At 36.1% G+C, this 17,605-nt stretch overlaps 2 protein-coding genes across 2 annotated transcripts; one reads left to right on the top strand and one right to left on the bottom strand.

Moving 5' to 3' along the window:
* The first annotated feature begins 169 nt into the window (after positions 1–169).
* On the top strand, positions 170–4,376 carry LOC126778190 (nucleolar protein 56). Its single transcript, XM_050501653.1, has 8 exons — positions 170–260; positions 730–934; positions 1,013–1,180; positions 1,838–2,036; positions 2,511–2,774; positions 3,253–3,407; positions 3,538–3,708; positions 4,001–4,376. The coding sequence occupies exons 1-8, from the start codon at positions 258–260 to the stop codon at positions 4,246–4,248; spliced, it is 1,413 nt and encodes a 470-aa protein (XP_050357610.1). The 5' UTR covers positions 170–257; the 3' UTR covers positions 4,249–4,376.
* LOC126778085 (DNA-directed RNA polymerase I subunit RPA2) lies at positions 4,370–17,605 on the bottom strand. The gene is made up of 20 exons (XM_050501450.1): positions 17,421–17,605; positions 16,990–17,319; positions 16,786–16,878; positions 16,193–16,339; positions 13,923–14,095; positions 13,377–13,626; positions 11,922–12,077; positions 11,439–11,605; positions 10,922–11,069; positions 10,745–10,805; positions 10,382–10,581; positions 10,022–10,175; positions 9,027–9,117; positions 8,375–8,570; positions 7,993–8,207; positions 7,410–7,548; positions 6,889–7,095; positions 6,386–6,589; positions 5,283–5,447; positions 4,370–5,120 (listed from the first exon to the last, which is right to left on the bottom strand). The coding sequence occupies exons 1-20, from the start codon at positions 17,505–17,507 to the stop codon at positions 4,914–4,916; spliced, it is 3,390 nt and encodes a 1,129-aa protein (XP_050357407.1). The 5' UTR covers positions 17,508–17,605; the 3' UTR covers positions 4,370–4,913.

Genomic DNA, 17,605 nt, shown 5'->3' with positions numbered 1-17,605 from the left:
AACGCATTAAAATCATGAAACTGAACTTTCATGGGACTTCTGTTTTTATAATAGTGGAATATAAATAAATAATGAAAAATAAGCAAATATATAGTTTTCACAAAATTTTATACTACAAAAATAAAATAGAAGATTTTTTAGAACGTAACGCTATAACCTACAAAAATAACAACGCTTCTATTTTGCATGGTAGATCAAAACACACGTGTTTACGTTATAATATTTAGTAATGTAAAATAATTACATAGAAGTTAATTATGGTGAGTTAAATCCAATATTATATGTTTATTAAGAATATTATCTTGACTTTAACTATATTTGTTTGAATTTAAATCTTTAAAACTCTCAAAGATGTCCTTTTGGAAGATATTCCAAAAATGGATATAGTAGCTATGTAGTATGCTTTAAAAATTAACCGCATGTATCTGACGCCAATCTATTAATAGTTGTATTTATCCAGTAATAGTGGCATTGCTTTTATTTCTGCATTCCAAATACATGGCTTTTTAATTTGTCTTTAGATGATATATTTTGTAAAGTGCCATGCACAAGTTGATCTATTGCAAGTTATAAAATTTGACCTGTGATTATAAAATTGTGCTATAACAAAGCAATTGCAATTACCAATTTATCACAATATTGTTAAGTTTGGATAAGGAATTTGATACATTTATATTAACAAATTTATATCACGTGAACACAATTAAAAAAAAACATATTTTTTTTCAGAGTAAGCTTTATGTGCTCTATGAGCACAGCGCAGGCTTTGCCCTGTTTCGAGTAGCTGAATTTGAAGAACTAGCGGCATTCTTGCCCCAAGTGGAAGAATCAGTGACAGACCTTCAAAGGTTCAATTCTGTGGTGACCCTAATCGCATTTCAACCATTTAAATCTGCAATAACTGCTTTGGAGAATATTAACGCAATTTCAGAAGGTATAGTAACATAATTAAATATGTAATTTGAAACAACTTTTAAGAGATAAAGTTAAAAAAAACTTTCTTTTTATTTAGGTATTCTACCGGAAGATCTTAATCTCTTCTTGGAAGGTGGTCTACCGAAACGCAAGAAGCGTGGCAAATGCACTCTCGGTGTTTCTGACCCTAAGCTTGGTGCTTCTATAAGTGAAGCATTGGAAATTTCTTGTTCACACACCGGTGCTGTACCTGAGGTGCTTAGAGGTGAGTGTCTGCAAGGCTCTATATGTATTGTGATTTGGAGATAAGTCACTGTGGAAATGAAAGTGTATGGACACTGAAAGATAGTATTTTTAGGAAGATGTGTAAGGATAAGCATGTGTTGACACCTGTATTCATGATGTGCATGCAATTACGAGATGATCGATTGAATAGTTAAAACATGAAAGTGTAACAAAGTCTCTTGCATTTATAGAATTATACTTAAAAATAGTTAGTAAATAATCACAATGCACAAATTGATCTATTGCAAGTTATAAATGACTTGTGGTAATAAAATTGTGCCATAATAACGCAGGTCTTACATTCATTTATCAAATAGTTTTGATAATTGTAATAAAGTTGTTGCTACAAATCAAAATTTTATGATTACAAAGTTATAATTATACTTGAAGTTTAAAACTTGCTTCAATTTAAGTGAAGTTAGTGGGTCCTTTTTGATATTTTTGTTATATATCTTATAACCATATGGCCATAAATAAAAATAAAATGTTGAATATAATGGATTGGACCTTTGGATTGCTATTTTATTTGATATCAAAAATGAATTAATTTAAGCATTTATAAAACATTTAACATAGGTTGTTGCTCTTAAAATCAACCTTGAAAGTCTTTCAAAAGTTTAATTCATTTTGTCTTCAGGTATAAGGCACCATTTCGCAAGTCTCATCAAAGGACTAACTCCAAAAGCATGCAGCGTAGCTCAGCTTGGTCTCGGCCACTCTTATTCGCGTGCCCGTGTCAAGTTCAATGTTCATCGTGTCGACAACATGATCATTCAATCTATAGCTCTGCTGGACCAGTTGGATAAAGACGTCAATACATTTTCTATGAGAATTAGGTAAATAAAGTCATATCAATTAAAATTAAGAATAAAATTTTATTTGTTAATTATGTGCACTTGAGTCAATTTAAATTCAGTGGTAAATACATTAAAAATGATAATTTATTGTATACGGAATCACTAAAATTGTTCACCCTATTCAATATTCGATCATAACTTTTACCAACTACTCTAAACTACACTATTGTATATATACTATACTAGTATGTACGTAAGTACAAAAAAATAAAAAACCAAAATCGGTTGCCAAACAGCCATTAACTGTTTTGTTATATACTTAATATTTATATATATATATATATTATAATATTTAATTTATTATTATTGTGGATAAATTTAACCCAGTAGAAAATATAAATAAATTATTTAAAAGATATTTGTTGTATCTTGATTGATGTAGCTTGAGAAAACAAATAAATATTTAACCTAACAATGTATATTGTACAAGTAATATATATATGTTTTTTACAGAGAATGGTATTCGTATCATTTCCCAGAGCTTGTCAGTATTGTGCCAGAGAACTATCTCTACTCAAAGTGCGCAGAGTTCATCAAAGATCGTAAAACTCTCTCGGAAGAGTCTGTAGAACCGCTAACTGAAATCCTCGGTGACTCTGAGAAAGCACAGGCTATTATTGACGCGTCGAAAATGTCTATGGGTATGGATATATCACCCGTTGACTTAATTAACATACAAATGTTTGCTGGAAGGGTTGTTGCCTTAAGTAATTACAGGTGAGATTTAATTTTATACAGTTTCAATTATAAATGTTGTTTAGCAACCGTTTAGTTAATACTGATTTATTTTTTACTATCATTATTGATACTGTGATTCTTAAATTACTCTTAACCTAAGACAAATCATATCAGCGAGTCGCAATGCAGTTTGATTAGAATGAAGTTTTTCATATAATATAACTTACCGATTTAACTTCAATCAATAACAAAGTAGAAAGCATAAAAATTCAATCATAATAAACAGTAATTTCATATAAGTATAGTTTGTAATTTTTGTATTTTGTTAACTGCCAAATTTCTGAGAAATTATTTATTAAGTTATTATCTCAATCTCGCTTAAATTATTTTCTATATTTTCTCTATATCCAATATTATAATGAGTATCATGTGTGTATAATAGATGGAAGTTATTATGCAAAATTATTTGCCTATTTTGATAATATTTGTCAGAGTAATATTTACAATTTGTTTTTAGGAAAGCAATAGCAGAATATTTACATACAAAGATGACCTCAGTGGCACCAAACCTGACGACACTTATTGGGGATCAGGTGGGAGCCCGTCTCATCTCTAAAGCTGGTTCTCTTACCAGTTTAGCGAAGTACCCAGCTTCCACATTACAGATACTTGGTAAGTTTTAGAATCTACAAGGATGACCATATTTCCTAATTCATAAAAAAGCAACACAATAGTAATAATTAGGGATGCACTTTTTATAGAAATCCTAAAATACTTTTATTATAAACATTTATTTTCACAGGTGCGGAAAAAGCTTTGTTTCGAGCTTTGAAGACCCGCTCCAAGACACCTAAGTATGGTCTTCTATATCACTCAACTTTCATCGGGCGAGCTGGCCTTAAGAACAAAGGTCGTATCAGTCGCTACCTCGCAAACAAGTGCTCTATTGCATCTAGGATTGATTGCTTCTCTGGTAAGAAGACTTAGGTATTACTTTATACTAAAAAAATTAACTAGTCTGCTAGGCCATAAGATATTGATGACTCTCATATGAACTCCCAACAAACTTCCTTACTTCAATCATATATATTTTTTGGTTTGACTGCCTTTGTACTCTTGGAGCTAGTTTATAAGGCTACAGATCCCGAGGTCCTGGGTTCAAATCCACAGGAGAGGTCAATAAAAATATGATAAAAACGAAATAAATTTGTTTTAATTAATTTCTTTCTGTTTTATTTGTAAATATATAATTTGATTTTGTTCAGAAACTCAAACAACCATCTACGGTGAGAAACTGCGTCAGCAAGTTGAAGACCGATTAAAGTTCTACGAGACAGGTGACATTCCAATGAAGAATATAGATGTGATGAAACAGGCCATGGAAGAAGTATCACAACAGGATGCACAGGACGCAGGTATGAACGAGGCACAGGTCGCAGACGTAAGCGTTAGTAAGAAGAAAAAGAAGAAGAAGGAAAAGAAAGAACAAGAGGTAGCCATGGATGAAGATTAAAAAGGAATATATAACTATAACATACATATTTTAAACGTTTGTTTTATTTTGATTGATACATACAGACATTCACAGTCTGGGTACAAACATTTATTGTTATATTATATAATTAAACCTTTCTCCAATAATTTTTTGTTTTTATGATCCTATATTATCGAACCAAAAAAATTTAACGTCACAATAAAATGTATTTCACGTTTTCAAGGCCAAACTATTCAAGCGATTTTGTTGAAATTCGTTGTTGAAAAGCTACCTTTTTATTCCTAACACCTGTCCTATAATTCAATAAGATATTCACTTACTATTTAGAAAAATGTTACTTATATAGCAATGAATAATGATAGGATAACAATTCTTCGGCCACGTTTCAAGAAGAATCCGTGACTCCATAGAATGCCTTGTCGTTCAAGGCAGAGATGAAGGCATCAGACCTCGCGGTCAGGCGCCTATGATAAAATGACCAAATCAGATCGGTGGGCGGACCATTGAATAGGTAAAGGATGACAGCAGATAGGGAGAGATGGCGTAACATCCTGAAGGGAATAACAACAGCCACTAGGTCGCGATTGCAACGTTAAGTACTATGCTTAAATAAAAAAAAATATACCAGTCTGCCTTTGTAATGAGAAATACGAAAAGTATTATATAACATTTGTCAACAATCATCAACTCTGTATAGCTAAATCGTTGTTACAATTAATTTTAACATTAATATTAACCGAAGCTAGTTGAGTAACAAAGAACTTGAGGATATACGGAATGGCCACCGTCAAGAGGTCTCCGTCTCCGCACAGGCGGCACGAGTCCTTGGCGCCATCCACGTCGCTCACCACGGGGCCCAGCAGCGTCCCGCACTTCGAACACACGATCGCCTAAGCACAAGAAAATCGTCATATAATTCGTATTATTAAATTGGAATATCTTAATCGCTAATCTATATGCATCAGATGTTATGTAAAAATGAAGATTCAATTTAATCTCAAAAAGTCCTATGTCCCCGAGGCGCACATGCACCTAAACACACACACACACACCTCGGTCTTGTCGGAGCAGTGGAACAGGCGGTCCTGCAGCACGAAGGCGGCGCCGTGCGACAGCAGCGCGTCGCGCTCCATCTCCCCGAGGCGCACTCCCCCCCCGCGCCGCCGCCCCTTGACCGGCTGGCGCGTCAGCGCGTCCACCGCGCCCGTCGTGCGCACCTGGCTCATACGGGGATGTTACACACATGGGGGGACTTTACATACGTGGACCACTTCGATCACTTTCACAAAAATCTTGTTCCAATTGGAAAAGGACTAAAGATAAACAAATATTAAAACAAGAAATATTTACATATTTCATGCGATTTGCTAATAGTTTGTTTGAGTTAAATCTTGCAAGCTAAATTCGACCATCTTCCTCTTATCTTACAGCAATCAACGGCAGACTCGAAATGTTGTATACACATGAACGTTTAAATCTGTACAATTGTTTCGTATACGCACTCAATTGTCAACAATTTTACGAGAATCCATGGTGAATACCATAGAGTATTTAATATCGCGGCAATTTAATGTCAAAGTTGTTTATTTGTCTTTACTCCTCCTGTGGTTGGAATAGACTGACTAATAAGCATGCGTCCGATGATAATAAAATATGATGATGATAATAAATAATCATTTACACTCTGTTTTATTTTGTGTTTTCCTATACCTAAAAATCACATAATATTTCACAACAACTTAAGTTTTTTAATAGTCATATTATAATATATATATTTAGTGCCGGAGATCTGATTAAAAGACTTAATGAAATTATGAAACTGTTTTCGTCTAGTCTGTTGTAATGACAAGTTCTTTGCGGTTTTTATTTATATCAATTTAATGTCTCATTGTTCACGAATATAAAACACCAAAAATCATAGGTGTACACTAAATTTGATTGATGCCCATACTGGAAATGGTCATTTCCTTTAAACACAATCTAAAACTGTTTAGTACTTAATGTTTATTTTTAAAATGTATTATTTTTCTCTTTTAATGTGTTATTTATTTATATAAAGTTTAACAATAATATAAGTTTTTCATTATAAATTTGTGATATGTTATTTTTGAAGCGTTTCCCAATAAAAAATAATAAATGAATAATTCTTTCTGACCTGCCACTTATCGGACACCATGTGCCTTAGCCGCTGGTAGTGAACCAGTCCGCAGAAGATGTCAGCGGTCATCTCTCTGCCGTCGACTCCGCTGTACATACGCTCGGTTCCAAAATAGTTGTAACCGCCGGCTTCTAGAAGTCTCCCAAAGTAATTGATGGCTGTGTCTTGTTCGTTGAAGCGGAATGGAGTTGCATCATGGACCTGATTATAGAATATAAATATATTTAGTTCATAACAAAGCTGCTACATTTTTTTTAAAGAGAACTCATTCACTTAATGGATTTCAGGCAGTCACCATTTTCAATGGTAACTAGTTCACTTCGCAATATATATATATATATATATATATGAGCATTATTTTACAAGAATAAAACAATTGTAAGTGAAACGAAATAAAAAATTAAATTAAACATGATAGAGTAGTTTTTTTTATTTATTTAAAAAAACACTATAAAATCAATTAAAAGTATTTTCTATAAAGATTAGGTATAAAAACTTACATGTCCATGTAGACACGCCGCTTTTCCCGCCATACACTCGATCATCATAGCGATGGTCATTCTGGACGGGAAGCCGTGAGGGTTGAACAGGATGTCCGGGATAAGTCCCGACTCCGTGAACGGTAAGTCCTCAGCCGTCCACTTCTGCGAACAGATACCCTTCTGCCCGGCCCGGGAAGCGAACTTGTCACCGACTGTTGGATTGCGCTGGAATAAATCAATTAAACGTTTTCAAAACTATCAACGCATAGCTAAAACTACTGACGATGAGTCTAGAGAGCTGAAATTTGGAATATAGCTTTATTGTATGAAGTAACTATCCGTAAAGAAAGAATATTTGGAAATTTCAACCTTAATGGGGGGTAATAGATGTCACATTCAAAAATTATTTTGAAGTTAAATTAACTATAATTTTATTTAAAAATAAAAACAGTGTATTTTAAATAAAATTATAACTACTTTTTTAATGTTTGGGTCAATAAGATCCGTGTTTTATATTTTTTTATATGTCTTTGCCCTACCTGTATCCGAACCATAACGCAGGCCTTCTTCGGCGCTTTGGACGAGAAGTCCCCACAGAGCCTCACGCTGTCCACGAACACCTCCTCCTTGCCATGGTAGCGAGACACCACGAACTGATTCTTCTCGCCGTCCCAGTAGCTGACGACGACAATCGATAATATACCGTATTTCATAACGAACATGGTCAATCAATTTGACGAGCCGGTTGGCGCGGTTGGTGGATGCTTGCCTTTCACGCCGAAGGTTGTGAGTTCGATTCCCACCCAAGACAGACATTTGTGTGCATGAAGACACTGAGATGTTATGTCCCTTGTGCCTGTAATTACACTGGCTCACTCACCCTTCAAACCGGAACACAAAAATACCAAGTACTCCTGTTTTGCGGTAGAATATCTGATGAGTGGGTGGCACCTACCCAGATGAGCTTGCACAAAGCCCTACCACCAGTATAAGCATTACATCCACATTACATCCACATCGAGAAGTCTCAATTGTAAATATTTTCGGTTAAATGTATTACTGTCTTTGTTGATTATATAATTGTAGTCAGTTTTGTGAACTAAAAAAAAAACAATGTCTCACCAATAGAAGGGATCGTCGGGCTGCACGCGAGCGCCCACAGCGGGCAACCCGTCCTCATCAACGTGCTGCGCGAGTTCCCCACGCGCGGGATCGCGGCAGAAGTACGAAGAAGAGTGGGAGAGCTCCAGGAAGTTGGCCTTGTACACCGAGCCCGCCGCGAAGCCTCGCTCGTACGCAGACTTGTTGATGATCATCGCGTCCTCCATGTCGTAGCCCTGGAACAGCGGACTAGAGTTACAGCTGGACTTACGACTGAATGAATGGGGGCAAGTATCCCGGTACGAGGCGATAGCGCTCAAAGCCCGCTCTATAGTACTAGTGAAAGCCTTATTCTCAGGGGCTTAGCTTACGAGCAGAAAATAGTTATGAGCCAGGCCCGTACCGTGTAGGAGACGACGGCGAGCACGGCGTTGGTGCCGGCGGGGTAGTCGTCGAGGTGCAGGCGGTCGTGGTGCAGCGGCCGGAACAGTGGGGCGGCGCCCGACTGCAGGCGGTACAGCTTGGTCTCCGCCGACGACGCCCACGTGTGGATGGGCGTGCCCATCGTCTGCTTGCCCATCTGGCACTGGTACATGTTGCTGTGGGTACACACGTGTTGGGTTATCTTGTTAGATTACTATGTATAATTATCAATCACGGTTACATTCGCTTTGATTGATTCTAAAGGACGCGCGTGGTAAGGTACTTACTAACTAACTTACTCAGGTTATTTTTTTGATTACTGTCGTCATATGTAATCGTAATCTTTAATCAGTAAACTGATTACATTTTGCCCGAGTCTATCTACATAGAGATTATTAACCGGACTCGAACATATAAACGACACAAAGCTCTTCACAATTCGCTTTAGTTAACCTGAGCCAAAAAACTTTTTGCTGTTTTTTAAGAGTGCAAAAACTATTATTAGTTTGGTATAGTTAAGTCTAAAATAAATATAAATATGTAATTTTTCAATTTTCAATGAAATATTTAAAAAAATATACTGTCAGGAATATGTCAAATGTATGCGTTTCGTTTTTATGTGTCTAACTCACCGAGGCGACTGGTTGCAGTCCGGCATCGGGACCAGCTGCGCCAAGTTGCTCATGAAAGCTGACTTTGATAGCTCCAAATGTGTTGTTTTACCTTAATACAAATAAAAAAGTATTTATTAAAAGTATACAATTCACGGTCTGAGAAGAAATATCGCGAAGAAAGCTATGTACGTCAGCGATAACTGAACGATATATGTCATCGTTTAACTTCGTACGGAATATGCTCCAAAAAACCTTCTCCTCAAAAGGGAGAGGAGGCTTTAGCCCACTTAAGTATACTTACTTAACTTTACAGTAGTGGAACATTAATAGGCTGTTACTAACTTTGTTTCATATAATAATCCACATGTGATTGATCATATGTTCATTCTAAGACATTTTTTTTTCCCTTTTCTGGCGTGTATCTACGCTATTTGGGCGCAAAATATTCTGCCAATGTCACGTATAAAATAGATGGCACATATTCAATGAGATTATTCGGTTTCAAATTTTGAATCGTTCAATGATTTTGAGTGAAAACTATGTTATTCTACAGTAGATATGTAGAAAAATATTATAAGTAAGACATTTTATAACCTATTCAAACCACGAGACGGGTAAAGACAAATAAACAACTTTGACATACAATACTGGTGGTAAAGCTTTGTGTAAGCTCGTTTGGGTAAGTACCACCCAATCATCAGATGTTCTACCGCAAAGCAGCAGTACTTGGTATTGTTGTGTTCCGGTTTGAAGGGTGAGTGAGCCAGAGTAATTACAGGCACAAGGGACATAACATCTTAGTACCCAAGGTTGGTGGCGCATTGGTGATGTAAGCGATGGTAAACATTTCTTACAATGCCAATGTCTATGGGCGTTGTTGACCACTTACCATCAGGTGGCCCATATGCTCGTCCGCCATCCTATTCTATAAAAAAAAGTCGCACGGAATATGTAAATCTAAGGTTCGTTCATATTTACTCCTTCGATCGGAATGGTCTATATATTATACCGACCTTTTATAATTTCATTCTGTGTGACGGCAATGTCCAAATACAACTGTTCCATTGTCCCAATGAGCTCCAGCTGTCCCGTGGATAAGTTGATGACCGGTCTCATCATGCGAGCCTCGGTTGTGAAGAGGAACACCCCCGCGTACTGTGCGCAGATCTGTTCCGACAGTAGCAAAGACCGTTCAACATATGCAACTTTTTTAAAAGAAAACCGCTAGGAATTATTATTATACATTAAATAAAAATGAAGATGGTAAAAATTTAGGAATTTGCATTCAGTGTGCAAAATATGTAATATATATGTACGTTTGTTATGTAATACGTACACACACAACCAATATGTAAATATTAATTTAACTGCACCTGTTTTTTGGGTATCACGACAATTTCTGTAGATATTGGCACTTCTTCCCCCTTGACCTTCAATGTACGGAGGTAAGCGGCACTCTTTTGAGCGGTGTCTTCGGGCAGATAGCCTACCAGCCTCCCGTCTATGAAGACCGGGTACTTGTACACGTCGTGGGACAATGGAGTGTTCGCCACCGAGCTGATAGGTTCCATTCCTGGATTGAGGGAATAAATGAAAGTAAAACAACAGCTCGTAAATTGAAGTGTATGTGTTTATGTATATATTTATTAGTTTTCCGACTAAACAATTAAGAATATTATTTAGTAACCCATGGTTTGAATTATCGTACCCTAAACAAGTAATATATTGATACGTACCACATTTTTCCAGCACGAACGGTAGGTTGGGTAGATGCTTGGGGTCAGGATGCTGGGTCACCTGGAAGCAAGAGAGCAGACTTCAAACATTGGTCCTTCGAGCCGGAGTGCAAACATTGGTCCTTCGAGCCGGAGTGCAAACATTGGTCCTTCGAGCCATGCGTGTGGGCGGCGTACCTGCGCGGCGGCGGTGAGGTGGTTGAGCAGTCCGCAGGGCGCGCCGTCCGGCGTGTGCACGGGGCACACGAAGCCCCACGCGTCCGGCAGCAGCTGCCGCGCCTCCGTCGTGCGCATCTCCATGAAGAACGAGCCGCGGTGGATCGCCCTGCACACCACCAGCGCTCGGGTCAACGTGGCGTCCTCTCTTTGGAGAGACTTTGGAACGAAATGCTCCATCCCATACATATGTATGAGAAAAATATATGCGACACTACAGGATATACATTATTATCATATTGCATATCGACATGTATGCCGTTCCGATAGGCTACGAGAGCGTATATATGTAAACCAATGAGATATGTTAATAATCAATTATTGGTGGTAATGGTGGTAAATTGAGCCCGAGGTCTTTAGTTAAGATTCAGGCATTGAATTATGAATTATTATAAAAAAATAAATACTTTTTACAACACCACAAGAAGTCAAAAGGAAAAATGGAAGGCAGTAGTTTATAGAAAAAATTCTGGTATACTTGAAATGTGACATGTATCGCATCCTATTAATGTTCTCGGCGACGATGGTCAGCCCCTTGTACTGCGCGAGGTTCACGTTGGTGGACGGGGCGTTACCGGTCGCCAGAAACGTCTCCATCTTTTGTTCCAAGCTACCCGCCATGCGAATTAATTGCTGCAACTCTTTCTGTAAACAAATTTAATAGATGATAGAGAGATCCGTTGGAAATTATTTGTATGTCCACAGATATGTTTGTAACTTATATTCAATATGAAATAATATATTTTAAACGGTGCGTATGAGGAAAGAGGAAGCGAAGTGCTTTATACGTCTCATAGATCAATTGGCTATGGGTGCAGAATCTTGCCTGGTCTCGCGGCTCTATGGTTCAAGTAAACTAGGCTAAAAAGCTCCTGAGCACTCTCTGAAATAACTCTTATAAAAACACCGACAGACATTTTAAATTTAAATTTTAAACATAGTGATATGATAAAAAAATTACCGAGGTCAGAACAAATTTCTTAGCGGTTTTGGCTCGCTTTAGAATATTCGCCTTGATGACATACAACATAGTTTGCAGTCGTTCCTTCAACACTTGCAAATAGAGATGTCCGCCAACCTGCAACTCTTGAACCATTACAGCATCAGCGCCTTCCACCTGTGTTAGAAAAAAACACTTCAATATTTTCATCTGCCACTAACGGCTTGTCAATTATTCCACAGCCAAATATTATTATTCTGTATTCCAGTTTGAAGTGTATGTGAGCCAGTGTAACTGCGCAAGGGGCATAACATGTTAGTTCACAAAGTTGGTATATGGGCCACCTGACGGTAAGTGGTCACCAACGCCCATACACATTGGCATTGTAAGAATTGTTAATCATCGCTTACATCGTCAATGCGCCACCGACCATGGGAACTAAGATGACATAACAATGTCATGTGATGTATGTATGATGATGGATTTTTGTTGTTATTACACTGGCTGACTCACCCTTTAAACTTGAACACAACAATACCAAGTACTGCTGTTTTGCGATAGAATATCTGATGGGTGGTACCTACCCAGACGCTTGCCTTGGTGGCTTGCACAAAGCCTTACTACCAGTGAAATAAAATCTATATTCGAAAGCAGTGATTTTGTTTACAATGTTAAAACTTCTTTTTTAGTCAACAATATGGCTTTCGTCCGAAATCTAATACACTTTCAGCAACTGTGGATATTGTCACCAAAATTAAAAACGCGTTGGATAGTAAGCAAATCGTTCTAGGTATCTTTATCGATTTAAAAAAGGCTTTCGACACGGTCAGCCATAATTTATTGTTACAAAAACTACATAAAGAAGGTATAACAGGTTCGGCAATCAAAATTTTAGAATCATATTTACATCGTCGCAAGCAAATTGTTAAAATCGGAAAATTTCAAAGTAAGCCCGCAACGTTAACATATGGAGTACCACAAGGCTCTATCTTGGGACCGCTATTATTTTTAATTTATATAAATAGCATTAGTACAATTGATTTGTCTGGAGATGTAACTCTTTACGCGGATGACACAAGCTTATTTTACTTTGGTGATAACATTAAAAATATAACTGACGTAGCTCAACGTGATTTAAATGTTATTAGCGAATGGTTTCTGGAGGAGTTCAAATTTATAATAAATTATCGGACTTAATCATTAATAGCAAGAGTTTTCCTATATTCAAAAAACGTGTAATGGAATATGTGCAAAATAATTTATAAGTTAATGTAATCCCTACCTAAACATGTTTGTGTAATATAACTACCCGCAACATTTTATCTCACTGTATATAATTCATAAGGCAGACTTTTAAATGTACCCTCGGGCAAAATTATTGTAATTTCTTATTATAAGTGAACTTTTGTGTTCTTTATGAGAAATAAATAAATGTCTTTAAACCGAAACCGAAATGATGATTAATATTAGGCTCACCTTACATTTATTCTGAACGACATCATATAGCTTCTGTGCCATAAACACCAGAGCGTGGAACTTATCGATGTGCCCATTAAGATGGATCATCACACAGCGAGTGAGAAGGAAGTCAGCAGCGTCCTCGTCTGTGACCCATGGGGGCAGTTCACTCAGTCTGGGCCGAAACATACGACCGAGGTACGATTTACATTCCTCTTGTGTGTGAAGACTTTGCTCATGAAGTTCACGGAGCATATTCTGTACGCAGCTGTTTATGGAATAAATTATTTTTAAATATAGGGCATCGACCAAGCTCTAAAGGGTAGTAGTCTGTGGTAGCTTTACTTTTAACTCAGCTAGCAATACTCTGGTTTGAGGGGGTTAGTAAGCCAATGTACAGGCACAAGGGATATAACATCTTAGTTCCCAAGGTTAGTTGTGCATTGGCAATGTAAGGAATGCTTAATATTTTTTACAGTGCCAATGTTTATGGGCAGTGGTCACTACTTACCATCAGGTAGCCCACTAACCTATTTTATAAAAAAAAAAATTCAAATAACTTACTTAACATAATACAAGTCATTCTTCTTGCCATGTAGCAATAGTCTGTATATATAATGATCCGGCCAGTCCACGAGAGCCTTCATGATCAAGACTAACGGAGCGTAGTACATCACTTTACGGTGAGAGAACATTAGTTTACAAGTACCATTTTGGAGGAAGTGAAGAACATTATTCTGTAAACAAAAAAACAAAAAAATCGTCAACCACAACTATTTCTTTTTTTATTATAGATCTATTATTAAAGTTATATTATATTATTAAAATTTTAAATCTTTAAAAAAAAGCTTTAAATACAATACAACATAATATCCTGGGACATTATTCACACACGGCCATCTGATCCCAAACTAAGCAGAGCTTGTACTATGGAAACCAGACAACTGATATACATACTTATATAGACAATTACACCCTCAGGACTAACAGACATGTTAATGCACACAAATGTCGGTCCTGGGTAGGAATCGAACCCACAACCTTCGGCGTGAAAGGCAAGTATCAACCCCACCAACCGGCCCATCAAAATTTGATTTCAAGTGTTTAAACTATCAGCATATTCATAAAATTAACAACAATTTATAACAATAGTAGGCTAGTACAGTGTGATGCACCATTATAAGCATTTACAACAATAAAATTGAATGACACTACACTTATGAAATAAACAAAACATAATGCTAAAATGACACTCAAGTTAAATTAATAAAGGCAGAAAAAATACCAAAAAGAAAATATAACAAACATAAGGAATAAAATAAATAAAACTTCAATGCTACTTCAGTGCTTTCAATAAAATTTTCTTATAATTATTGAGGCAAGGCAATTATTTACAGTGACAAGTTTTTTACTTCCAACAGTTCCCACTCAAAATTCAATACGTCAGATTTCAGTATGCATTACAAAACTACAAACAAACGCGCCAAGATTCAATTGACCTGTAACCACTACATTTAACACTGTCCTTATCAATTGACAAACTTTTGAAATCATTTATATTCAATTGACTTTTTAACAATTTCATAAATGTAATAGAACATCCCGGAATGCACATTAATCATTATGAATATGACAGAGTGCTTATGCTTAACAATTATATGTTCAAATGATTATTCCATCAATACCTTTATTGTCATTTTGTTTGTAAAACATCCATAAGTTATATTATACATATATGTCATTGTGTTTTGCTTGCTTAGGTAACCAAACTGCCAACCTGATGGTCAGTAGTCACGATCATCAGGATCGCCCATCGACATTGGCACTGTATGAAACCATGTACCTATCCATAAATCAATAATGTACCACGTATCTTGGGAACTAAAATATTACGACGTTGTGCCTACAGTTACACTGACTCAATCACTATTCAAACCCGAACAAAACAATACTAATGAAAATATTGCTGCTGGATGGTAGACAGGATATTACAAAGGTACTGGCTTTATGATTTGTTTTTAATTGTATGCATATTTGTTGCATGTATGTGAAGCCGAGATGGCCCAGTGGTAAGAACGCGTGAGCACAAGCACCACTTAATTTTCATGTGCTTAATTTGTGATTATAATTCATCTCGTGCTTTACGGTGAAGGAAAACATTGTGAGGAAACCTGCATGTGTCTGATTTCACTGAAATTCTGCCACATGTGTATTCCACCAACCAGCATTGGAGCAGTGTGGTGGAATAAGCTCCAAACCTTCTCCTCAAAAAGAGGAGAGGAGGCCTTTAGCCCAGCAGTGGGACATTCCCAGGCTGTTACGGTCTAAATATAATTCATTTCACATAACACTTCTGGTAGGCCAAAACATAATGTCTTAAAATTCAGTATATAGAGGAAAAATATGATTTTTTTGTTTTATATTACGATTGTTAAGAATGTTAGTCTATTAAGTGTACGAAAATGACAGCAACTAAATAAATTAACGCTTCTGCATCGCCGTTCGCTGTCAATGCATACAATTTTTCACAATTTTTATTACTCCATATAATTTTCTACATTGTTCGCTATTCACAATTCAAATATAATATTATTTAAATACATATAAGTTTGTTACATAAATAGAGTTTTACTTGTACGTACAAATTCATGCAATCATTATCAAGATCCATCAAGCCACATGTATGGAACCTTGACGCCATAGTCAAATACATCAAGCTACATCCATACATTGACGCCAAATTCTACAACGACTATATTTTAACTGATGTCCTTTTGCGCTTATAGTACCTATAAGTCATGATGATAATCAGTAAAATTTTCTAAGTAACTCACGGTGCTAGTAAGATCAGGCTTTACACAGCGTACAAGGACTCCAAACTCGGAGAAAAAGTTTCCTCTCATCTTCCACCCTGATCGTTTAATAGCAACAGGATAGTTGCGGCGCGTCACTAGTAACATACGAGCTAAACGTTCATGACCCTGAAAAAAAATTTATTAATTTACAATCTTTTTCATATATTTCTTTGTACACACTATCTTTTGGATACTTTACATCTTTTATAATAAATACAACAATTTTCAATGTTTATGTAATAATTATCAAAATTTAATAATATAATTGAAAAATCTTATTAATAAGAGTAAATAATTTTCATAAATGTAAAATATAAGCAATTAATCTTTCACAAAATGACAATTTGCATACTTTGTTTTTCTGCAGTGTATTTTTAACTGATTTACAAAAAGATCGAGCTTTTAAAATATATATAATTTTACTTATTGTATTTTTTTTATAATATAGTCAGGCGGATGAGCAAATGGCCCACCTGATAGTAAGTGGTCTGCACCGCTACATACACATTGGTAAGAAATATTTACCCTTTCGTACACAGTATAAAGTGTATAATACCAGACTATGTAATTACCTTGATGACAAAATATCCACCCCATTCATCAGCATGTTCATTGTGTTTTATAAGTTCCTCAGGTGATAAATCTGCCAAGTGACATACCTTTGACTATAACAATAAAAACAAAAATAACATAAATAAAAAAGGAATGACTATACATTGACTACATTGTTTTACGACTCAAAGTGAATTATTACTTTATAAATTTAAATATATTACCTTTAACATTATAGGCAGACTTCCTAGTGATTTATCAATAGACATAGCTTTTCCATCAATATTTAAAGTTAATCTTATCTTAAAATCACCCTTATAAGTAGCAGCCCTTTGTCGGCATTCTGTAGGAAGTACTCTCTGATTTTTCACACCCACAGTTTCCATGGGAACACTCGGCTTAGCAAATGCGGCCTCGTCTATAGTGATTTTAATTTTTTCTCCACTCGGCATCTCAAATTCGGCCGGAATTAAATCCGCTATAGCAGCCTTAAGACCATCACGTATCATGTAATTGAAAGAGTCTATATGAGGCGTCCCTAGGCATTGCAGATGCTAAAACAGTAACATAGTATTGATTATAACAATTCATACGTTTTTGAGCACTGACAATAATAATAATAATAGCTTGGAAATCAAACATAAACAATACTTACAGGGTTAGGTGTTTTAGGGGGCTTACTGTAATTAGGATTACTTGTATAAGCTAGAGACGGTTTCTGTAATATCTTTTTTGGTTCCATTATTTTGTAAAGGACTTACATTTAGTAGAAATATTTAGTTATTGCAAAAGAAACGCGACAAAAACACGTGCAGTCGTGCAGATATAACTTGACAGCAA

This window comes from Nymphalis io, chromosome 25, assembly GCF_905147045.1.
Source record: "Nymphalis io chromosome 25, ilAglIoxx1.1, whole genome shotgun sequence".
Lineage (NCBI taxonomy): Eukaryota > Metazoa > Arthropoda > Insecta > Lepidoptera > Nymphalidae > Nymphalis > Nymphalis io.
Note: the sequence above shows the minus strand (reverse complement) of the source record. Positions and strands in the feature narration are given on the sequence as shown.